This window comes from Martes martes (assembly GCF_963455335.1).
Source record: "Martes martes genome assembly, chromosome: 16".
Lineage (NCBI taxonomy): Eukaryota > Metazoa > Chordata > Mammalia > Carnivora > Mustelidae > Martes > Martes martes.
The window spans coordinates 61,434,194-61,459,228 of record NC_137904.1 but is presented as its reverse complement, the minus strand read 5'-3'; the positions used below and the strand labels follow the sequence as shown (position 1 = coordinate 61,459,228).

The 25,035-nt window shown below is 49.3% G+C and overlaps 1 protein-coding gene across 4 annotated transcripts in view; it reads right to left on the bottom strand.

Annotated features, from left to right (window-relative positions):
• The window catches only part of TNRC6C (trinucleotide repeat containing adaptor 6C), a 142,524-nt gene that overhangs the window by 50,598 nt on the left and 66,891 nt on the right, over window positions 1-25,035 (bottom strand). For all 4 annotated transcript variants that reach the window (XR_013968157.1, XR_013968158.1, XM_080826379.1 and 1 more), the window contains 2 exons: window positions 22,114-22,440; window positions 971-3,577 (listed from right to left, as the gene is read on the bottom strand). Coding sequence is in view for 2 of the 4 variants with exons in the window: in XM_080826379.1 (XP_080682505.1) it covers window positions 971-3,577; window positions 22,114-22,440 (2,934 nt within the window). In the remaining 2 variants the exon portion in view is untranslated. The remainder of the gene's footprint in view (window positions 1-970; window positions 3,578-22,113; window positions 22,441-25,035) is intronic.

Genomic DNA, 25,035 nt, shown 5'->3' with positions numbered 1-25,035 from the left:
TGGGCAGGAGGCGGCCTCCCTGGCACTGGGGTGGGCCTTGACGCAGCAGCCTCTAGCCGTGTGGGGAAAAGGAGACGGGGGAGGAAGGCCTAAGTGTGATGCCCTCACTTGGACTGGATTCTCCTTCTGGTCCTTCTGCACCCGGCGCCCTGTGATTCGGTGAGCCCACTTCTCGCCCAGAGCACAGCGAGACCGCCGTGTCAGGAGTCGATTCCCAGGTAGAAAGTGGGGCTGCTGTCAGCTGCTGCTGCACAGTCCAGCTGGGGCGCACTGTGTGTGTGTATTTTGTCACCATTCATGAGCCCCGCGGGAAGATTCTGGTCTGGTCTGGGAAGACTCTTTTCCGCCACAGCGTCCAGCAGAGTGCCTGGCACAAAGCGGGAACTCAAGACCCAAGTTTTAGTCTAATTTTAGGATTTTTCTTCCAGCTGGACTCACAGCACGACTCACACCGTGTAATGCCACTCTCACTACACGAACGGTTCCATTTCAGCACCAACCACACATCAGGAAGGCCCATGGAGCTCTGAAACCACCCGCACACGCGCCGGCCCACGGGCCAGTGACACCAGAAGTCCTGGCGATCGGCTCCCCAGCCCCTAAGCTCCCAAGCACTTCTCACCGAGCCAGGCATGAGGACCACTGGCTCAGCCCAGAAGGAAACGAAGACTTTTGTTAAGTACACACCAGCTAACACAACGGTTGCCGATCTTCCCTGAAGAGGATCCGTCTCTTCTCTACCCTCCTCAACACTGGAAGTACCGAAAACCCTTCCTTTCTGGGCAGAAAGCCATCAGAGAATCCTCCTGTCTTTACTCTCTTGGGGTAACATTTGAACACAGCACCACAAGGTGAAGGGCACGGAAACTAATGGCTTTCGCTGTATGAAAACCCCAGTGAAGCGTGTGTATGTATGTAATGAGAGGAAACAATGTTTTTAACCCCGAAAGTTCCCTAAGTGCCCCCGTACCTGGGCCGAGCAGCGGCGACCGACTGAGCTGGGCGCCGGCTGGGTGCGGCGGCGGCGGCGTCTCGGCCGCATCCGCGCTGCTGCTTGCGGTGGCGGTGGCTGCGGCGGCGGCGGCCGTGGCACTGCTCTGCAGGCCTGGGTTGTTTCTATCCCACATGTTTACAGTTTTGTTGTTGTAGTTGCTCGGGTCACCCCAAGCTGAGGTACCGTCATCAATTTCCATTTTGCGTCGAATGGATGGTGGAGAAGGTTCCTCCCAGCCCGTGGCCTCGCTGTTGTCCTTCTGTTTGACAGGGACTGGCCCCCCGATCCACCCAGTGCCGGTCTGTTTAACGGAAGCGGCTCCTCCCCAGTTACTCACATTGTTGTCTTGGGGTTTGCCCGCCCAGTTCTGCTGGGGGCCAGGTTTTAAAGACTCTCCCCAGTTTGTCCCTGGGTTCACCTTTGCATTTGTGCCATTACCCCAGCCACTGGGCCCAGACCTGGGAGCATCGTTCCAGCCAGACCCTGACCGGTTACTGTCAGCATCCCAGCCAGAGCCATTTTTCTTCCCATCCCCCAAGTGTCCGAGGACAGAAGACGAATCGGCCCAATCTCCCCCTCCTGCACTCCAGGCCGGATTAGATTTTTGTCCGTCTCCCCAGTTCTGAGATTTGGGTTTCTGAGGCTCCCCCCAGGTGGGCGACTTGTCCTCCTGATTTACGGTCCCACTCCAAGCATGGCCACCCTTGGCGGTGGCAGCAGCATTACTGACAGCAGTAGAGCTTATCGAGTCCCCCCAAACCCCCGGGCCACTTGGCGCTTTGCTGCTGCCGTCTCCCCAGCCTGTGCCTGCTGGCCCAGCAGCCGGCGGCGCGCTGGCCCACCCGGACACTGAAGAGGTATTTGTACTGTTCACGATGGACCCGTCACTCTTCCCCCCTGAGTTTGAAGGCTGAGTAGCGGCACAGCCCCAGGCCTCTGTCCCATTGTCATTTTTTCTCTCAGACCTAGGGGACTCTTCAAATTCCCAGGCAGTGTTTTGCTTTACTGGAGTCTGTCCCCAACCAGTATTAGAAAGAACTCTTGGGTCAAGATCGTTCCTTGGCAACTGGATGTGCCCTTGGTCTATCGTCCCTTTATCTCGCCTTCGGCCTTCTGCTCCTTCCCTCCCAGAGCTTCCTTCATTGTGACTGCCAGAGCCGTCGCTACTTCCTTCACTGGCTGTCGTTCCAGAAGACGCAGCTTTGGCCCAAGAGTTCATGTGCTCACCGCCAGGCTGCATGGCAGGATTCTGGCTGCTAACACTCGGACTGTCCCACCCTGCTGACCCTTTCCCGTTGACGTCGCTGTTGGAATGCTGGTTTGGCGGCTTGCCCCATTCCCCATTCACACCGTTAGAGGTGCTCCGGCTGGGGTGGCCCCAAGCCCCCGAATGGATATGACTAACGCCGCCGTTGCTGCCACTGCCCCGTCCCCAGGCGAGGAGCCCAGGACCGGCAGGAGGGCCGGAGTCCCAGGCGCTTCCTCCGCTTCCTTCCTTCTGCACAGCACTGCTGGATCCATTTTGTTTAGCGCTCAATGCTGAGTTCACAGTGTCTCCATTCCCCTGACCGAACCCAGAATTGCTACTTCCTGTGGCAGGGTTACCTGGGGACAGTCCCCACACCGAACTGCTGATTCCTTCACCACCACTCCCGCTGCCTTGAGAAACTGATGGTCCGTTAGCACCCGGAAGGCCGTGCAGGTGGGGCGGGACGATGGCCCCCACACCGACAGCCATGCCCCAGTTTGGCAGTCCGTTTGTCTGCATTGCATTGACAGGGTTTGGTGAAGAGTTCATGGGGTTAGTGTTATTTGGTCCATCAGTGTTAAGGTTCTGAGGTTGTACGCTGAAAGACACATTCTGAGAAGTGGACGTTTGTGGTTCTGTGCTCTCTTGCGGCAGCAAGTTTCCCCAAGCACCTAAAGTGCCTGTTGGGTTCCCGTTCTGGTTGCCCGTATTTTGACCTATGGCACTGACCGGACTGCAAATACTGGAAGGGTTGCCTGTCGCCACAGTTCCTTCATGTCCAAGTACAGGCCAGGCAGCTGGGTTGGCATTAGGGTTAAGGTTAAGATTAATGCCTGTGTTGGAGTTGGAAGCACCCCAGCAATTCTGACTTCTCCCATCTCCGATCATGTTGTCCATTTTCCCATCCCCACCGCTGAGAGAGCAGTGAGCTGGGCCGGAGCCGGAGCCTGCAGCTACGCCCCACACTCGGGCTCCGTTGCCATTCCCGTTGGCGCCCCCTGCTCCAAGGGCACTCTGATTAGAAGGGCTTTGGACGAGTGCACCGTTGGTGCCATTATTGCCATTTGTCTTCTTGGTATGTCCAGTGAAGGTGCCCTGGGCACTCCCCGTAGCCATGCTACTGTTCTCTGAGCCACAGTTGGAGGCAGAGTCAGTGTCTGTAGTACATTCTGAGGCAGATTCAGTCTCTGCTCCTGTGATGGAAGGCCACGCCTCCTTGTCAGTCCTGTCGATTATCACTTTATCCCAGCTGCTGCTGGCTTCACCTCTGTACGTGGGCTGCTGTCCCCAGTGGGAACTTTCATAGTGATCTGCCAATCCACCGTGACCGAGATCTGAAAAACACAAAACACATTCAGAATTAGATCTTTCTCCCACTTGTCAATGAATCCACTGTGAATTAGTCTTTGGGGGAAGCTCCTTATTTCCAGGTTCAACGCTGAATGACAAATGTGAAACAATGACTTAGGAAAAAAGTTACCTGTCTTCATAGTAAGGTCCCGTTTAAAAAAGAGCTTGTGTTTCTAAAACGGTATTAATCCTTACCACTACCCCATACCACTATCCCTCCTGAGGAGACTCATGGTGCACGTGAGCATACAAGTGTCCCTGAAAGCCATCTGCAGGAAAGGAAGCTGTGTGGCAGGACTGCAGCAGGTAGGACACCGATGTGGCCGAGCCGCACCCGAGCGCACCCGGACCGCGGGGGCACCACGTGCATGGGGCTTCTTAAATACAGTCCGTAGTTCTCTTCCAGAACTCCACCTGGAGCTATGGCACAGTACAGAGGCTACACGGCTCACTTAGTAGAAAACAACGGTAAACACAGTGCAGAACCATGTAACAGAAGCAGTATTTTGGAGATGAGGGCCAGAGGGAGAGAGAGAAGAGGCATTAGAAAATGCTATCTTATGTTATCACGAGTACGGAGGATTAAAACAGTCCATTACATTTCTATTACTTATCTGTTATCACCAGCAATCACGGTTTGCCATTATTAAACACAAATAAGAACTCTCTGAGGACCTTCTCCCCTTGCTCTCCATCCCCTCGATCCACAGTCTTCACACTGGAGGCCCCAGAATGATGTGATGCGCTCTCTTCCGTTCTAGCATTCATTTCATTTTACCCTTATGATCCTTTTAAAGAATCCAGTATTTGCCATCTGCATTTTATTTCCTAGGATTTCTAGTTATTTGACTATTTCTGACACTGCAATCCAACTTAGAGTCCAATGAGCAGACTCTATCTAAAGTATGGATCACTATCATATTTAGATAGATCACTCTATCTAAAGTATGGATCACTCCAAACTAAATAAAACATAAAAAAATTGATTTAACCTATGCATACAACAAATTCATACAGCTTAGAAATCCTTGATGGTTTCTTCAAACAGTACGATGTACAGATAACTGCAATAAAGTATTTCTTCTCTTTTAGAACCTTTTCTTCATTATGTTTTCCTCACATTTTTAATAAGAAAAACTTTACTCCTGGGAAGTAAAACTGGGTTTCCAACAGAAAACCTCTTTTAAAGTTTACTGGAGCTAAAAGAAAAACAGTAGAAGTGTGTAAAGAATGATCACTATTGCTACAAAGAACATCCTAGCGACAACTTCAACCTTAAAAAAAAAATGGTTTTGTTGTTTGATTTAAAAGGGATGTAATGAATTCAGAATTTTGCTCTAGGTGTGCAGCAAAGGAAACCACCAATAAGATAAAAAGGCAAGCTACTGAATGAAGAAAGTATTTGCAAATGACATAGCTGACAAGGGGTTAATATTCAAAATATATGCAGAACCGGTAAAACTCAACACCAGGAGACCCAAATAATCTGATTAAAAATGTGCAGAGGAGGGGCGCCTGGGTGCCTCAGCCAATTAAGCATCAACTCTTGTTTTCAGCTCAGGTCATGGTCTCACTAGTTTTGCATGTGCTACTAAAACTAGCTTTTGTAATAACAAATTCAAAGAGGTAAATGTACACTCATCATTTAAGGCAGAAAATAAGACCAAGTTAAAAAATGAGAGATTATGGATTATTACCAGCAAATCTCCCAGAGTTCACTCTCCCAACAGTCTTGCTTCCCTCGGGGATAGGACACACCAGGCCTGGGACAGTACTCACTGCAACCCACACCCAGACAGCAGGAGGTCACTAACCTGGCTTACCAATGCATTCCTGGTGTACCTTTCGAATACGTATTATTGTTTTTTCTATTCCATAATAGGTCACAATGCAAAAGAATCAGCTCTCTCTTAATGGTCTAGAGGGTTTGTGTGGAATGCCTTTTGTCTGCCGCTCAGCCCTCAATCTGCTGGACTCATACTCAGTTATGCGTCAGGTTTGAAATATATATTTGCATGCTTGGATACGAAGGACAGCATCACAAGCCAGTGGAGAAAGGAAGGACCAGCTAATAAATGCTGTGGGGACATGTGGCTAGCCATATGGAAAAAAAAAGATCTCTGCCTCCAATCATATAGAAAAATCAGGTCTAGATGGATTAAAGACCTAGTTACAAAAGCAAGACTTCCTTAAGCTCAATAAGGAAATACAGGAGGCCATCTCTACGACGCGGGACATTTATTTTCCTAAAGAGTTGATAAATTTGACTCTGTTCATCTAAAAACAACCATATGACAACAGATATCATATAAAGGAAGCTTAAAAAAACAAACAAACAAAAAACACCAAAAACAAGCCACAGACAGACAGAAGAGAGAGCAGAATAAAGAATGAAGAATCCCTACAATTCAGTAAGAACAAGACCAAAACCCAACGAAGGCAGGAAAACAACATAAAGAGGCAATCCACAGGGGAGAGGCCCTTGACGGCCGCTGACACACGAAACAACCACCAATCTCATCAGAAATTGGGAAACGCACTTGAACACCGCGAGACGTCACTCACACTGAAACATGAGGTCTGGGATTCCTTTCGGGGGAGACGAAAATGTGATTGAGGAACATCCGTATCATCTCTAAAAGAGAGATCTGAAGCAAACTCGACAAAAGACTGTGACATGTGTACTGTGGATTCAGTTACATTAGTTTTTGTATACTTTCTTCTATTTTAAAAATGTATCCAAAAATTGAAAAAAGTTAAATGTTTCATTGTGGTATCAAAGGAAGTGACATAAATGGAATCCCAAAAGGGACCCAAGCAAAGCACCAGCGCTCCTCGCCACAGGGATGTATCGAAGAAAAGCGGTCAAACCTGCACGGTCAGAAATGCGTGCGAACTTCATGCATGCGAGGAGACGCGGTGGGATGAAAGCCCAGTCTGGCCACCGGGCGCAGTGGGATTCTGAAGGGAGCCCTGGAGCACAGCTCTGCGGCCATCGTGTCTGCTGCACAGTAGCCAGCCAGCACGGGTTTCCTGGACCAACCAAAGAACGGACACGTATGGAGCCCAAGCTGAGTGCCAGCTAAAGGCATCCGAACAAGGCCTCGTCCCTTCTCCGCTCCACAGAGACGGGGACAGACTACATAAGCCCTAAGGTTTCAGCTGTGGACCGGATGATGTCTAGAGCGGCCGTACCCTCCACGGTGACGGGAGACTCACACACGAAAGTATACCGAGCCACAAAGCTGGCATGTTCGGTCTCAACCTCAGTATCAGAGCAAAGATTTCTTCTTACTGTGCTAAAATACACGTTTCCCATCTTAGCCCTTTGTGAGGACAGAGTCAGTGGGTTTCAGTACATTCACGCTGCACAAGCATCAGCGCTATATCCATCACCCCAACCTGAAAGCGTGACCTATCGCACAAGATGGCCTCTCGTCTCCCGCCCCTCCCCCAGGCTCCGGCGACACTGTGACTCTGACTATTCCACGTGCTTCCTATAAACAGAAACGTCCAGGATTTGTCCTTTTCTGTCTGGCTTATTTCTCTCAGCATCACGTTCTCAAGGTCCACCCACCCTGCAGCAGGTGTCAGAACCCCCTTCCTCCTTTGTCCGGCTGAGCAATGTTCTACTGCACGGATACACCGCGCCGTGCTCACCCGCCGCTCCTCCACGGACCCGGTGGGCTGCTTCCACCTTCCGGCCGTTGGGAATGGCGCTGCCGTACACAGCCGCGTGCGAGCGTCCGCTCCAGTCTCTGCTTTCAGTCCTTCTGGGTGCGTCCCCAGAAGCGGCACAGCCGGGTCATACGGTAAATCTAGGGTTAATCTTTCGAGCCACCGCCATACTGTTTGCCACCATTGCTGCGGCTCGGGAAGGATTCCGACCAGCAGGACACGAGGGCTCCGTTTGCTCCACACCCCCTTTTTTTCCTTTTTAAAGATTTTATTTATTTATTTGACAGAGAGAGAGAGAGAGATCACAAGTAGGCAGAGCAGCTGGCAGAGGGAGAGGGGGAAGCAGCTCCCACCGCCGTTGCTCCACACCCTCGACCAGACCTGTTACCTCCTGCTGGAACAGAAGCGGCATTGCACTGACACTTGGATTTGCATCTGCTTAATAATTAGTAATGCTGAGCTTCTTTTCACATGTAAAGCAAAGATACTTTAATAATCAAACTGTTTAATTTATTCTGTGGAAATGAACAGAGTCAAAGACAAAGAACTACACTGTCTGGAAATAAACAACCACAAAACCCAGTGAGTTTTCAATAGATATTGTAGAACATGTCTAACATATGCCATCCTGCAGCTCAGATGATTTTGTTTTGGACTTTCCTATAAATATTTATAATCAAAATCTGAAACTGTAAATAAGAAATGGGAATACAAAAATGGCCAAAACATTTAATTTTTTTCAAAACATTTTTTCAAGATTTATTTATTTATTTATTGGGAGGGAGGGGCAGATGGAGAGAAAGAAAATCTCAAGCAGACTCCCCATGGAGCACAAAGCCTGATGCTCAGGGCTCGGTCCCAGGACCCTGAGATCATAACTGGAGCCCAAACCAAGAGTTGGACACTTAACTGACTGAGCCACTCAGGTGCTCCCCGAAAACACTTCATTTTAGACACTATGAGGTGATAAAATATAGGGCAATGTTGTTGCTTATGAGAAAAATAAATCACTCTAGGTCTTTACATTCAGGACTATATAACAATCTGTAAGAAAAAGCAATTTACGAACTTCTCTACAGGGTAGGAAGAAGCTGGTGCCGATCAACACCAGAATTCTGCACTTTCACAGACTGTTCGTTCCCTTGAGATCTTTGTCAGAGCAGTGAAGGGCTAAGGACCAAAGGCTAACACTGGAACTAAGGAGATAATCATGTGAGATAGATAATGTTTTCATTTACATAAATTAAAAAATCTCAAATTTCCCCCCAAACCCAGTCATTAGGATAAAAACCAGTAACACCACCAAGTTGTAGCTAGGGCACGAGAGGGGCCAGTGCAGCATGGACCATCTCTGTCCTCTCAAGAAGCGATCTCCACGGTGAGAAGGCTCCCGCTGGCGCCCACTCCTCGCCAGGGTTTGAAGAACTCCAAAGAGCGGGGCAGGACTAGCACCAACGCGGCAGTGTGGGCACGAAGGACAGTCACTTCTACAGACGTGCTCACTATCTGAAACAACACAAGGGCAGGATCAAGTCATGCCTGTGAGTTTAATACTGAATGGCTCCAGAATCTTCCATTGAAAAATGAGAAACAGAGGGGCACTTGGCTGGCTCTGTCGGAAGAGTATGCGACTCTTGATCTCAGGGCTGGGAGTCTGAGCCCCATGGTGGGTGCAGAGATTACTTGCAATGAATAAATCTTAAAGAGAGAGAGAGAGAAACAAGCTCCCCGTGGATACCCCCGACTGGAGCTCCCCCATCTCCTGACCGGACTGTTACAGCAGCTCTTGGCAGCGTCCTCATCCCCACCCCTGCTCCCCTCCAGGGCAAGCTACAGGTGCGCCTTCCGAGCGCACAGCCGGACGCGGCAGATCACGGTGCCTGAACACCTCATGGGCTTCTTCGTTCCTATAAGCAGCCCCTAGGCTTGATTCTCTCTCGGGACCTCACTTCCCATCGTTCCTCCCCTCTCTCATCGCTCAGGCCAGCTCCTCAAGGCGCCATCTGCACAGGGCTCCCCTGGCCACAGGGCTCGGCAGCGGCATCCCCGACCTGGACGAGACGGCCACTCTGTTGCCGCAACGTGGCGGACACTTCATCTGAGCAGCTCCCCGCCCCGCCCCGTGCTGGGGCCCCCCGGCCACGTTCATCCTAGCAGTCTGCCTCTCCTTTTACTTCATTTAGACCAGGGGTTGGCAAACACTTTCTGTAAAGGGCCAGACAGTAAATATTTCAGGCTCTGCGGGCCAGATGGTCTCAGAAACTACTAGTCAATCCCGTCACTGTGGGGCAAGCGCCGCCATAGAGAATACTTGTAAATGAACGAGTATGGCTGTGTCCCAGCCCGACTTTATTCATAAAAGCAGGCGGCAGGCTGGATCCGGCTCACGGGCCGGGCTTGCCAAGCCCGGATTTAGACGGCAGCTATCACGGGGTGCCTCCCGCCCGCGGGCTCCGTGCTGGGGACACAGTGGCGAACAGGACAGACAAGCTCCTTCTCCCCCCAGGGCATACATCTTGGTGTGCGCTCTCCATCCGTGCGACAGTCTGTCTCTCCCTCTTGGCTGTAAACGTGGACAAGGTAAGAGCTGCCTGTTTTGTCCCCTCCAGTTTTTAGGGGAGCAGCTGACACACCATCGCCGGTGAAATCAAGTTTAGATACAGTCTACATTCAGTCGAAGTGGTAAATGACACTACAAATCTAGTTTCCTTCGAAGGTAAGTTCTAGAACCGGAGGGGTCGATCCAGAGCCATGACATTTTACTTAAAGCAAAGCGAACTGCTGCGCAGTCAGTCGTGGGCCCGCCTGCTTCACCTGCGCGCTCTCTCCTGGGGTCCCGGAGAAGCTGCGGGCTCCTGGCGACCTCCTGTTCACCCAACGGTGTCATCTGCGGCTGACATTTAACGTCTGTCCTGCCATCACCGGGCACCACTACGCCTTCCTCCTCCTTTGCCTATGTCAGTTGTTCTTCTGTTTCCTACTTCTGTGGTTCTTCAATATCAAAATAAAGTAGGTCCCCAGATATTAATTCAGGGGCAGTGTGCGGAAACAGGAAGTGCGTAAAACATAAAAAAAAAAAAGCAGACAGAAGGTATTCTTGTGTTTATTCTACCACTTAAAAGCCCTCTTTCCCCGGGCACGTTTCAGATATTTCTCTGAAAATTAAGAATGAAAAAAGATGACAAAGCCAGGGACTATACAGCACGCTGAGCTACTGGTCACTGTCAGAAACAATTCCGAGGTAGCGCACCCTATCGTTTTCCTTTCCGAGTGTGGAGGTGGGTGTCAGCAAGCACAGACGGGGGCGCCTGGCCGGCTTGGCTGGAAGAGTATGCGACTCCTCATCTTGGGGGTGTGACCCTGAGCCCCATGCTGGGCGCAGAGATTACTAAACAAATAAAACTTAAAAATAAATATAGATGGGCACCTGGGTGGCTCAATGGGTTAAAAGCGTCTGCCTTCAGCTCAGGTCATGATCCCAGGGTCCTGGGATCGAGCCCCGCATTGGGTCTCTGCTTGGTGGGGAGCCTGCTTCCTCCTCTCTCCCTGCCTGCCTCTCTGTCTACTTGTGACCTCTGCCTGTCAAATAAGTAAACAAAGAATCTCTAAAAAAAAAAAAAAATATATATATATATATATATAAATATAGAGACAATTCAACTGCTATCAAGAACATTATTTGGGACAACTGGTGAAATTTAAATGTATTACATTTAATATTAGATAATAGGATTATACCAAAGTTAAATTTCCTAATTTGTCTCTTATATAACCATACGACAACTGTACATCTTTGTATACAGGTATATATTAAGGGTTATGGTATCTGCAATTTACTTTCAATGCTGCCCCAACAAAACAAACAAACGAGCACAGTTGTGGGACGAGACCCATGCAGGATGACCGACAAGAAGCCCAGATCACACGCAGCAAAGATTAGTAGAGCATCCCTCCTGTATTTTTTATGTTAAAAATAAAAGTTCTCATTTTCTATATATTAGCAAGTTTGGAACACCTAGCCCCTGTCAGAGATACCGGAGTTATCTCTTTTTTTAAAAGATTTTATTTGTTTGTCAGAGAGAACGAGTGCAGGAGCTCGAGGAGAGCAGAGCAGAGCAGGGCAGGAGAAGCGGCAGGCGGAGGGAGAAGCAGGCTCCCGGGGAGCCTAATGTGGGACTCAATCCAGCACCCTGGGATCATGACTTGAGCAGAAGGCAGACGCTTCACTGACGGAGCTGCCCAGGCATCCTGATAACAGAGTTACCTCTGACAGAAAGCCAATTATTTTGCCAGGAGACAGCCCATTTAGTCCCCACCTCCCCAGACACCAGCACTGCTAAGGCCGTCCGGCCTTTGAAAACACAACTGAGCCCACATGAGCTGTCCCTGGCACGGAACACACAGGGCAAGAAGGAATGAGCGTGGCCCTCAGACAGTCCTTCCTGCCATGAGACCACACCCCCACCTCCACCACAGGAGACCACAGCACTCCTGGGAGTGACACCTGGGACCCAGAACTGGGTGACCAGCAGAAGATACACACATCAGGCTGTAGAATTAATATTAGAATGTCAGAATTCCTTCCTTACTTTTTATACTGAAAAATAAATATAAATGCTAATTTTTCTCTAGTCCCCACTTAGGTGGCCGTAGTTGAGGCTAAGATGGCAATGACGATGCAATCCGAAGGCCCTGCTGTGGGAGAAGGGGAGACGGTGTGATATTCAGGTGGCAGAATTCACAGGACCTGGTGAAAGATGGGACATGTGGGGAGCAGGCGGGGAGGATTCAAGAGTGATGCCCAGATCTGGGGTTTGGGCCCTGAGTGGATGGTCATTCCAACCACTGAGCTCGGGAGTACTAGGGTAACAGTAGTTCTGGGGAGGGAGGGCTGGAGAGAGGAGATGATGGATGCATACAGGGCCATGTGAGTCTGGGTGGTTGTATGACACCCAAGCAGATCTGCTCCAAGGTCCTGGGAGAAATGAGCCAAAATCTCAGATGTGAAGGTTTCAGCTCATGAGCACAGGGTGTGCCCGTCCCTTCTGATCTCTGTGTGGGACTAGCCCAGCACTGCAGGTGCTTTATCTAGATCCTTAGAAGGCCCTTACTGCCACTCCGGTCTCCTCTCTAGGCCTGTCACCCTCCTCAACACCCCAGTCAAGTGGGAGCGGTATCTAACAGGCGCTGAGAAATCTGGACACCATCACTGAGCAGTACCCTTTTCCTCAAAATCAAGAACATGTCTGCAAGTGGTGAGAGCCAGGAGACAAGTGCTCGGAACTCAGAGGTGAGGTGAACGTTCTAGAACTAGGGATGAACAGTGGGAAGGGGCAACAGGGAGCAAGAAGACTAGGGGAGAAGAGCAAAAGGACGGGAGATGAAAGCAGATGAAGAAATGTCTCAGTAAAGGTGTTCTGCTGAACGGCACGCGGCTCTGTGCTCTGGCAAGGCAGCGACAAAGGGGAGGTGACACTGCTACCAGGGAGGTCCCAAGAAGCTTGGTCCTCACCGCTGCATGGAAATGCCTCTGTCCACTTTGAAACAAGGGCTTTTGTCCTCTAGACCGCAAAGACTGGCGACCCTTATACATGGAACTCTTCAGAAGGGTGGAAAATGAGGCTAACCGGGTAATTTGCTGCTTTTATCAATGGTTTATTACTTACTCTGTAAGCTACTAAAACTAGTTTTCTATTTAAATGTTTCAGTTGTAATGAAACAGCAGGTAAGGATAAAAGTGAGAAAGACAGTTACTATGATGGTTTTCATCGTGATTAAACTCTCAGACCTCCAGTACTTTAAGTACTTCTGTGGGCACTGCTCAGATACATAGAAACCAAAAAGCTACGGATGAACAGTAAAACTTCTTCAGCGCGTGGTGCTGTACTTCTGATTTGGGGCCCTACCGGCAAGTTCTCAGTGCCCCAGGAACGCTCTTTGCAAAGAGAACCCCAGGTCACGGAGGAGACAGGTGTGACCCAGGCAGGCTCCGCTCCCTGCCTCAGTTTTTCCTTAGTCCCCTTCTTTCACTTGTATCTTGTTTTGTCGTTTGTTTTTCCTGCTCAAGAAGTTTGACAATGAGAAACAGTTGTGTCCTATCACTCTAACATTTAAAAATATAATAGTTTGAGGGGCACCTGGGGGGCTCAGTTGGTTAAGCATCCGCCTTTGGCTCGGGTCCTAATCAGGGTCCTGGGACTGAGCCCGCATCGTCTGGCTCCCTGCTCGGCAGGAAGCCTGCCTCTCCCTCCCTATCTGCCTGCCCCTGCTTGTGTGCTTTCTCTCTCAAATAAATACATCAGTAAAATCTTTAAAAAATAATAGTTTGAACATAAAAATGTATTTGAAACCTTGAAAGGTCTCAAAAGCTAAAGCAGAAAGTTATAACTTTAATGCAATGGCTACGGCTTTCAAAAACGGGCTCCAGTGGGTTTGGAAGTGTAGCTCAGCACAGTCGTCTTAGCGCCACGGCAGACACCGCACAAGCAACTAAACTCGGACAGCAGAGCTGATGCTGCCAACACAAAGAGGTGTTAACCCCAGAGCCGCTGTGGAAAATCAGGGCTGTATCCACTTCCCACTGTCTCCTTCCCACTCAGACTCCTTTCAAATCTTCTGTGGGTCTCTCAGGGGCACGGTTTGAGCAGCTCTGTTCCAGGGAACCCCTAAATGTCTCTCTCCACCTCCCCCTCCTCACCACTGTCACCACCACCCCTACCTCCAGCACCATCGGCACTGTCACCACTGCCACCTTCAACACCAGCACCATCTACCACCATCACAACATATTCTGATAGGAGAATTTATTCCAAAAATGACAATTTAAAAGATCATTATTGTTTTTATGTTTAAGGGACACCATTCTTCCTAAGAGAACGTTATGACTTTGACACTATTTGAAGACCACACTTCGCATTAATCAAAGTCTCTTGACTGTGTTATCAATTCACCAGTCCCTGTTTTAGTCCTAGTCTAAAAGAGAACCATGGGGGAAAATTTTTGTGAAATGACTTATTTGTAGGAGCAAGCACTCTGAAATGAATAAAAACTCCGAAATAAACCAAGACTGAATTCTCTTACAACTGCTCTAGATTCTCCTGCACAACCTAGGAGCTCTGGAAGGCTAAAATCCATACCTGTAATACGCAACAAGTACGGGAGAGTTTACCAAAAGGGGCTGTCCTATCTATCAGGCATGACATGACACTTTGAAATCCTGAAGTATCTCTACCACACTGCATCAACTGAACCCTAACAAAATTATGTCCATTTTACAGATGGGGAAACAGAGGCTCAGAGACGTCAAACTCAGAAAAGGTGTTAATAACTAATAAGCAGTAAGGACCGGACTGAAAGCTGCATCTAGTGCTCCTTCTGCTCCACCATTCTACTACCAAAATAACTCCCCCCCCCAAAAAAAGCCTTAAAAAGAAAAAAGTAATGAGGTTTGTGTATTATGTTAAATTCTCTTTTCTTCTGCTACTTACATGGTCTACACATTCTAAAAACAGGTATCTCTATAAAAATCTAAGTAACATAACTGTCTTAAGTGGTTAATTTAAAAAGGATTACACAATAGCATGATTTAAAGAGAAAAGCTTTTTTTTAAGTTCCAAAATGTGACCATATAAAGATAAAAATTTCAAGGAAAAGTATTGAACAAAGAGCTTCCAGAAGCTGGAGTAGGCAAAATTTTAATGCGGTATCAAATCCGCCCGAGAGGGACGTGTGGATAGGGCTTCCTCGGAACTGTGCAGGATGCTGAATTAGCACCAACAGCAACCGGGGCACAGAGCTCGTTCTTTGCACCCACCGGCCCTGGACTGAAATGACGAAACAGCAAAGCATCCATTATACAAAGTGGTTCCAAGTGCCTTCCCCTAGTTGAGATGCATCTCCTAACGTTAACCAATAACACAAGTTCCCTGCCACTTGTCTTTCAAGAAGCAGGATAAATGTTAACAACTGTTTTCAGCTTCTGAGAAGCAAAGATGCCTCCCCTTCCACTGCATTTCAGGCCTGCGAGAACCTCACGGAGAAAGCGCTCTGAATTCAGAACTGCAAGGCGGGGCAGACTCGGGAGCATCTCTCATCTGTCAACCTCTACAAACCCAAGGAATTATGAAACCCAGGCCCGAGTAAAGGTTTGCTGGAAACAACTCTCAGAGTGGACACAGAACTCTGAACTCGGGCCTGTGTTCTCTGCAAAGCGGCAGGGGACGGGCTTGCTTGCTCCAGGTTAGGAGCCTATCAGCACCGCGACAAAACCGAGGGGCAGAAGGCGCTGCTTGGCGCTTGGGGAGGGCGCGCCGGGAGCGAGGCGAGGGAGAGCGGCGGGCAGAGCGGCGGTCACCATCCCGCTCGCGGTCACGGTCGCCGCAGCGGCGACGGAGGGGCCGCACCGCGCTGGCCGGCCGCTCCTTTCCAAGACGCCATTTTATCCAGGCGGAGCCGCGGCCCGGGGCCGGGTCGGGGCGCAGAGCCCCAGCCCCCGCCTCCGCCGCCGCCGCGCTCCCTCTCCTGCTCTAGCCGCCGGGGGCGGGGTACCTGCGGGCAGGGGCCGCCCGAGGCCCCGGAAGACTCTACCTGGCGAGCCGGCCGGGACGCGCAGCTCCACCATGTCGGCCGCGCGCCGCAGGAGCCTCCCGCTGGGGCGCCGCCAGCTGACTCCCGCGCCGGCCCGGGCCCCGGCAACCTGCGGGCGCCCGCGGGGCAGGGGCCAGCCGTGCCCTTTCCGCTCCGGGAGGAATCCGATTCATCCCCTTCAGCGAGGGGGAGGCTCCACGGAGGGGATCGGGAAGCTCTGATTATCTAATTGCAGCTGACACTAAACCGATCTTCCTTCCTCTTTAAATTCTTTCGACCGTCACCAACGTTCGCACTTCAGGACCAGCTACAGGGAGGGCCAGGGCCCCTCTTCTGCTGTCCCGAAAGTCCGCAGGAAGAATAAAGCAGTGCCCGGGCCGCGCAGAGAGCGGCTGCTCTTCCACACGCTGCCTTTGTTGCGCGTTCCTCCTTCCTCCTCGCTTTTCCTAAACAACCCTGCAACATTTGGCATACCAACACTGGCGATAATATTCTAAACGAGCCCCATATGTAAACTGGCAAGTGTCCAACTTCTTAATTACTTGCCTGCCTCTATCTAAAAAAGATCTAAGTAGCAAACACCACGCTACTGCATGTGAATCAGAGCCTCTGTTTATAAATGTTCCATGCGGCCACCAAAACAATACATTGTTCTGCTTTCAGCACAATGAAAAAGAGGTTTGGTCTGGTTTTTTTTTTTTTTGAAGATAAAAGCTCTCAAGTGTTTGGAGCTAGAGCTATGCAGCAGACTTGCAAGAACATAGTCTGCCTAGAAAACCACATGACAAAATGACATTTTTCTGGAACCTGAGTCGTGTGACACTGCACTGATACACCACCACTTATCTTACCAGCTGTGTCTGCCAGTTGGCTAAATGAGCTGCTTTCCAAATTCATACGTGAATTAAAAAATCCATTTCCCCCCGCATTTTTTTTTTAGAAGGCCAGTGTTTTACTTCAAGACAAATAAAAAGGGAACCTGGACTGGGACCGGGCGGAACCCTGTCCTGTCCGCCTCATTCTGCAGGAGCCCCCTCCACCCCCGACAACTCGTGAGAATGTCACCACTGCCAGTGATGGAAGACCTGAGACCCGACCACAGGTCCCGCTCCAGCTCCGTACGGCAAAGCACGATGTCAGTCACCGCGAGGTTAATAACGTTCCTACACTTGTAACTTGTCCAGAGAGACGACAGCGGACCCTTGACATTCTCAACTCACCTACCGCCAGTTCATGCCACAGAGCAAGCGATACCGCTGAGCAACAGGGTGTGGGTGGGGAAAGAGAAGTATTCCCAGCTAGAACAGCTGGGTCAGGAGGGGCGCCTGGGTGACTCAGCCGGTCAACCCCCTGACTGTTGATCTCAGCTCAGGTTTTGATCTTAGGGTTGTGAGTTCAAGTCCTGCGGGGGCTCCATGCCAGGTATGGAGCCTACTTAAAAATAAACAAAATAAAAAGAATAGCCGGGCCGGGAGATAGGACCACCTAAAATTTTTTATAAATTCTACCCATCGCCCTCCCCAGCGGCCGCACTGGTTACCTCCCCACCTGCAACAAATCGGAGCTGCCCCTTCCCAGGCCCTCAGCAGTCTGGTGGAGTGTTCGTTCTGGGGTCTTGCTGTGAAGCACCTGGACCCAGCACACGGAAAGCACTCAGTCCAAGGTCCCGCTGCTATTTCAACAGACTGTCAAGTAGGGCCGTCTGGTAAGTGAAAACCGTTGCATCGCTGTTGTTTTCATTTTAGTTTTCCCCTGGTCACAAATAAAACTAGCTCTCAACCAGCTTAGGACTCATCTGTAGTAGCTTTAGGATCTGGAGATGGTCTGCGTCACCTCCGACAGTTCCCATGTTTGTCTCGTGTATGGTTTTCCAGCACAGTGTTGACAGGAGCCGCTGCGTGCCCAGCAGTCTGGGAGGCCATGCCATGCTAACCTAAGCCTGTGCAGGCACATGCGCGCGTGTGTGCGCGTTTTCCTGGGTCCCTCCAGTGCATCCCATCTCATCAATTTATTGGTTTACTCTCGCCCCAGTAAGTTTTTGTGCTACTTTATTGCTTTACTGAGTAATAATCACAGCTACCTTCCCAGCCCACCTCCTCTTCCTGTGCCCCCAGCCACACTGAACCACCTTCATCACCTGCGCAGGCTCCTCCATCACCTGCCATCCAAACACAGCTAATCCAAAACTCAGCTCAGGTCGCCTCCACAGGAAAGCCTTCCTTGGCCATCCCCTGTCCTTGGTCTGGGTTAATGGGCATGTGGCGCCCCACAGTTATCTTTTAGTGGCACCCCAACCCACTTGGGCATGACTATTATCCTATTATCCCTATACTTGGTAGGCGTTCAATAAACATTTTGCCCAGTGACTTAATGCAGACATGCTTGAAGAGGGGGTGCCTGGGTGGCTCAATTGGCTGGGTGACTGCCTTCAGCTCAGGTCATGATCCTGGAGGCCCGGGATTGAGTCCTGCATCGGGCTCCCTGCTCAGAGGGGAGTCTGCTTCTCCCTCTGACCCTCCCCACTCTCGTGCTCTCTCTCAAATAAATAAATAAGATCTTTGGGGTGCCTGGGTGGCTCAGTGGGTTAAAGCCTCTGCCTTCAGTTCAGGTCATGATCCCAGGGTCCTGGGATCAAGCTCCACATCGGGCTCTCTGCTCAGTGGGGAGCCTGCTTCCCTTCCTCTCTCTCTGCCTACATGTGATCTCTGTCTGTCAAATAAATAAATAAAATCTAAAAAAAGAAAAAAAGATCTTAAAAAAAAAAAAGACAACACGGTTCTGGCAGGTTAGCCTCTCCTCTGTCAGAGGTGTGCGGCTGCCGCCTAGGCATTCTGATGGAGTCACCAGAGGAAAGAGAGTGCGAAAATATTAAGCTCGTGTATCAGCTTGTCAAAAAATGGCAAAAACTGGCACCGCAATGTTTCCATATGAACAAGTTTGACAGATTACTGTAAATTACAAGGTGAATCATAACAAAACAAGAGCCAGACTGATCTACTGACTCAACACCCTATTCCAAAGCATGTGGGACATAAAGGAAAGAACGAATACAGAAGTGACAGGCTGGGTCTCTCTCCATATGCTACCACTATCTTATGTGACAGTAGAGAAAACGGATCTACGCTCGCTGGGCTAAAAAGAGCATGACTTCAGTTTTCAATTCTTTTACACACATTCCTGTTTCTACACCTCCACTGTTCCCTGGTGAGTGCTTTCCGTATACTGGGGTGGACAAGATCGCTTTCCCTTACTCTGGCAAACCCTGTGACAGTCCCCTCCAGAGGGAGGAGGCAGTAAGGCGGCCCAGCCCTCAGATGAGGGGGAACCAGGATGCTCATTAATTTTAGCAGGTTTGTACTACATAACTTCTCAAAGCGATGACAAAGGTGGTTCAAAGTCCACGGATCCTTCCGGGCATATTTAACCTTCTTTACTCTTTGCCAATCACACTAAACCTTTGCGGGGTGGGGGGGGGGCACACACTGAAACAGGAAAGGAGCTATAACAACCCTGCTTTTTTCAGGCCTTATCCCATTGCTACACGATGGGTTGGCAGGGCCACATCAGGGTTCCCATCAAATGCTGTTGGTGGGGGACATTCACGTTCTCCTGAAATCTGTCTCGCCTTCCTAGTTCCTGCGGCACGAGGTCTCGCTTCCTCCGCCTGGCCGTCAGGACAGCCTTGCCCAGTCAACATTCTCCCCTCTCTGCCACTTGGCCCATTTCCATTCTACCAGCACCATTTCCTTGCTGTGCCACAAATACGCTAGGCTCAGTGTCATCTGTCCCAGTACATGCACGCCCCTGATAGGCTCCTCCTTCCGTTCTGTCCCAGTCACCGGGGCCCCACCCCAGGAAGCCCCTTCCGCACTTCCGCTCTCTGCTGCTCCTGCAGGAAGGTGCTCGGGCTGCAGACCCATCGTCCCCTTCAGTGCGCACTGTGCGGCCTACGTTGTTCGCTGATCAACTGTAAGCGTCTCAGCTCTTAATTACGTTGAAAGTACCATATAAAGAAAGTGTCGCACTTTCCTAGGGTATGACCAGACCAATGGGCTGGAAGGAGCTCTGCGCTGTGGGTGGGGGTGGGGGGCATTCCTGGCAGCTATAGCACTGGTCAAACACCCAGCTAGGACTTCAGTCTCATCCAAAATCAGAGGCCTGGACCTCTCAGGACCTCTAATCGCTAAGGTCTCTGCCTTTTAATTTCTGAGTCAATCACTGAAAATGAGACTTTGTGCAGCAGGAACAAGGGAGGCAGGACAGGTTTCAAGAGGACCTGAATCAGTCAGAAATGCTCATCTGCTATGATACCAGCAACTGTTGGGAAAGAGATGAACCTGGTATAAAATGAAGACTTTTGTTTGGGAGCCAAAAATCAATCATTTATTTTATTAAGATAATATAGATTCATTCCTTTTTCTGAGATGTTTATACAGAAAATGCTGATTTAGCCTCTCCTCTCTCTCTCTATATATATATGTATTTTAAACTATAATAAACTAGAAATAGCTTTCCAGAGGATATTTACAGAGGCAAATATTGTAATAAAGAATATTATTTTCAATCCCCAAATTTGAAGCAATTCCTTATTTTCTACTTCTCTAAGAAGGTCCTGATAATGTCTGGCACCAATAGCATTTGATGGGAACCCTGATGTGGTCCTGCCAACTCATCATGTAACAATGGGATAAGGCCTGAAAAAAGCAGGATTGTTACAGTTCTTTTCCAGTTTTTCAAAATAAGCATCTGAAGTTAAAACACCAAGCTATTTAGGGATGACTACATACTGTTGTCTGTGTTAAGATTTTCCTGAGGACCATGTTTCAGTGTAGAAAGTAACCGTGTTTGATACGGTGAAGCAGACAAGACTATATTCTTGGTCAATGATTATATTTGATAATTTCTTTTTCTTCCTTGCTTTTTGCTGACAACCAATGACCTACATCCCCTGTACCAGGAATTTAGCAGATCAGAGTCGAGACTATTTGAAGACACATGGCCAAGGTGTCTAAAAATATTTGTTTCAAATATATCACAAAGTCAGAGTTTTGAGAAATACTGCTTGCTATTAATACTCTGAAGCCATGTGGCATTATTCTCCATGTTAGAAAGCAGCACATGAAAGAAAATATCAATATAACTTGCGGCAGGTTTCTTTTAGATCCCAATCTAATGTAAGAAGCCTCCTTGCTTCCCTAGTTCCAGGCCCAAGTCTCACTACCATCAGCAAATATGGTGTCCAAGCTAGCACCAGTGCTGATCGTTAAATCATTCCAAATAGAACGATTTAAGAAAATAACAGAGAAACACAGCAGTTCAATGCATGTATTTTGCTCTCTACCAAAACTTTCTCTAACACTTCGGTAAAGAAATTGTTTAAAGTATGAGTCCATTAGTAAGGTCAAGAAGATGGGAAGAGAGGAGGGCGGAGAGGACAGCTGTCAGCAGTCTAGGAGCTGGAAAGTAAATGTAGAAGTGGTAATTTCTCTCAGGAGACAAGAGAAAGCCAGAGTCCAACTGCAGGCCAGGAGGCCAGCAAAAAGCAGGCAGATCAGAAGCCCAGCCACGCAGGGACTGAGCATGAGATCCGGCAGGCTCGGTTCCAGGTATCTGAACAAGTCACAGTGACCCAGCACCCACTCCCGCTCAAATGCCGTGACCGCCCCGCGAGAGCGCAGGCCCAGTCACGGGCCAACCTCGGAAACGGGCAGGAAGGTTAAGCGTTCCCGCTGCAGGGCTCTACAGCAACTGCCCTGACAGACGCACATGTGCTCTTGTGCAGACCTCTAGTTTCGGGTAAACACTTTGCTGAAGGAGCTCACGCCAGCAGGAAATAGATGAGAAACAATATACACAAGGAGGAGGAAACAGAACTGAACTTTACAATTCAACTGGGGGCACCTGGGTGGCTCAGTCAGTTAAGCATCTGCCTTTGTCTCAGGTCATGATCTTGGGGTCCTGGGATGGAGTCCCCCACATCGGGCTCCCTGCTCAGCAGGGAGCCTGCTTTTCCCTCTCCCAGTGCCCCTCCCCCTGCTTATGCTCTCTCTCTCTCTCAAATAAATAAATAAAATCTTAAAAAAAAAATTCAACCGAAATGAATCTATCCACCATCTAGCTAGCTAGCTCACTCCATTACATGCATATAATGAATATGGACCACAATATGTCTATTTGTATCACTGGAGAGCAAAGTCGAAAACAGCGTGCCGCCTGTCAGATAAAAGGAACCCCTCCCTCATCTACGTGTTTTTACCTGGTTGGAGCTTACTGGGGTGCTGCTGTGCTCCGGCTCCGGGGAGGGGAGGAGGGCTTACCCCTGCGGGCCCAGCCCCCTGGGTCGGGCTCACACCGGTCAGAGCCCCCGTGGGTAGCGGCTGCCCTCTCTTTAACAGCTGCTTCTGTTCTTGCTGGCGGAAGCGTGGAGGCACCTCGCGAGGCAGGTAACGGGAGGCAGCTGGCTGCTGGCTGCTGGCAGGCGCACGTTTGCCATTGCTGCTGCTGGACAGAGTGCTGGTGCAAGTGCTGGTACTGGTACCGGCAGGTTGGGGCTGGCTTGAACAGGTCTTAGTAGGTTCTGGCACTATAAGGAATGAAACGACAAGAACCCAAAACTTTAGGAACACTCCTTAAAACCCAACCCAAACCAAAGAAAACAAAACAAAACAAAACAAAAACAAAAAACTGAGAAAGAATGACAACACAGTGCTCTGAAAATAGAAATGGACCAAAGTCCAGAGGTTCAGGTTCGAGACCCAGTTTTCTTAGAAACTGAGCACAATTCTGAGCAGCGGGTTTTGGGCCGCAGTCCCCTGCTCTGTAGAATGGGTGACTCAGCGAGTCTAGAGTAGTTCACAGTGGTTTACACTTCGGCTTGCATCAGACTTGACCCAACAAGTTCCCAGGTGCCTGATCTGACGCCAGCAGTCCCTGAAGCACACTTTTTGAGAACCACTGCTCTTGGCCAGTGTTTTCTCAAATCAGATGCTCATCTATCTATATATGTATTTTGTTCTGTTTTAATTCTGAGGACAACACACACACGAATGCGCACACGCACGCACGCTGCCCGAGCAGACCACCGGTGCTGCTGCTATCATCGGGACCAGCACACTCCATCACACACTCGCTGGCAAAGAATACAGACGCGCTAACTTGTGTATGATGCTCACAAATTAGAGAGCCAAACTGCCATCTGAGTGTTGCATAAACAAGAGTTCCACAGTAATTCAACAGGAAGAGGGAGCAGCAGAGCTGAGGGGTAGGCCTGAGAGTGCTGTGTTACTACTAATAAGCACACCAAATGCAAAGGTGAGTGAGCCTGCATTCATAAGGGAGCCCAGACACATGAAATGCAAAGAATTTGAGCCTCAAAAGCCGTTCTCATCTTGAACTTGAAACATGAATATCCAGGACATTACATTTACTTTTTTTTTTTTTAAGGATTTTATTTATTTGAGAGAGAAAGAGCACATGAGTGGGTAGGGGGTTGTCAGAGGGAGAGAAAGAAGCAGACTCTGCTGAGCAGGGAGCCCCATGCAGGGCTCAGTCCCAGGACCCCAGGATCATGACCTGAGCCAAAGGCAGATGCTTAACCAATTGAACCACCCAGGTGCCCCCCAAAGAATGATTTATTTATTTGAGGTGGCAGGGGAGTGGGAAAGAGAATGTCAGACAGACTCCACGCTGAGTGTGGAGCTCAACGTGGGGCTTGATCTCACAACCCTGAGATCACGACCTGAGCCAAAACCAAGAGTTGAATGCTCGATCAGCTGTGCCACCCAAGTGCCCCTGCCTTGTTGTTTGGGGAAAAAATTTTTTTTTCTACTTAATTTGTAAATGTCTTTACACAAAATGAGTTTACACCTAGTTCAGTATCTATCTTAAAAGTGTTAAGTAACATTGGGGCACCTGAGTGGCTCAGCGGCTCAGGTCATGATCTCAGGCTCCTGGGATCGAGCCCCACATCAGGCTCTCTGCTCAGCAGGGAGCCTGCTTCCTCCTCTCTCTGTCTGCCTCTTTGCCTACGTGTGATTAATAAGTAAATAAAATAAATAAATAAATTCTGTGTCAAATAAATAATAGAAAATAAATGTCAAATAAATAAATAAATTTGTCAAATAAATAAATAAAATCTTAAAAAAAAAGTGTAAGTAACATTATAAAAGTATTTCCAGTCCCTCCTGGGGGAACACAAAATGTTACTGCTGGCCTTGACATTACCCGTTTCACGTGGCCTGAGTTTCTCGTCTGCCAGCATGGGCTCTGCCGTGCCCCTGTGGCCCTGTACTATCTCACAGACCACGTCTGCAAGGCCTCAGCCCACTGTTCTTCTGTCGCCCTGCCCAGCAAACCCTTAACCCTAGATGAAGCCACTGTGTACTCTCTCTACTCCTGACTCAGATCACAGACTCGTAGTCTGCCGTCACTGTGAGTTTGTGTCCCTAACCCAGGGCACGCTCAGTGCTTCCTGGCCATTCTACCATTTCCTGGGCCTGCTGGGTTCCACTGCTGTCAACGAGTCACTCAAAGACTTCCACTCTGGAGCCGCTAATGCCTTTATTTCCTCCTCCTCAGAAGAGGAACTATGATTTTACTTTCCAGAAGGAATAAAAGCCATTAGGCAAAACCTTCAAGTATCTGCCATTCCAAACACATGAGCATCAAACCGTTCTCTGAACCATGCCTATTAACTCCAATCTGTGGTGAATACTGTATTTTACCAGTTCTAAGACTTACATTTCTTCATAAGCTAATCGCACTTACATCAGGATGTGTCCTACCGTCGATGACACGCCAGTCAGTTGGCAGTGTTTTCTCTTGGTGTACGAATATTGGTACGGCTCACAATCAAGGGCCTCGGGGAGGAAACGCAAGGTGGCGCCCTCCGGGGGACTCCATCTCAGGGACTTTGAGTGCCCTGGGTCTTCAGCCCATGACACTCTCCAGAGCCGACACAAAGGCCCAAAGCTTGAGAGTGAGTCTTCGACTATTTCTTTGTTTTATAAACACAAGCATGCAAGGCAATCTAGCCACTTGGGTTTCTGTGGAGGGCGGAAGTAATAAGCGCATTTGCAACTTCTAACTTGCCCAGGGCCCCTCCTCGTCAGGATTCGGACACGCACAAATCTCGCACAAATCTCCACTTCCTTCAAAGACAGCAACAACTACTGCCCTC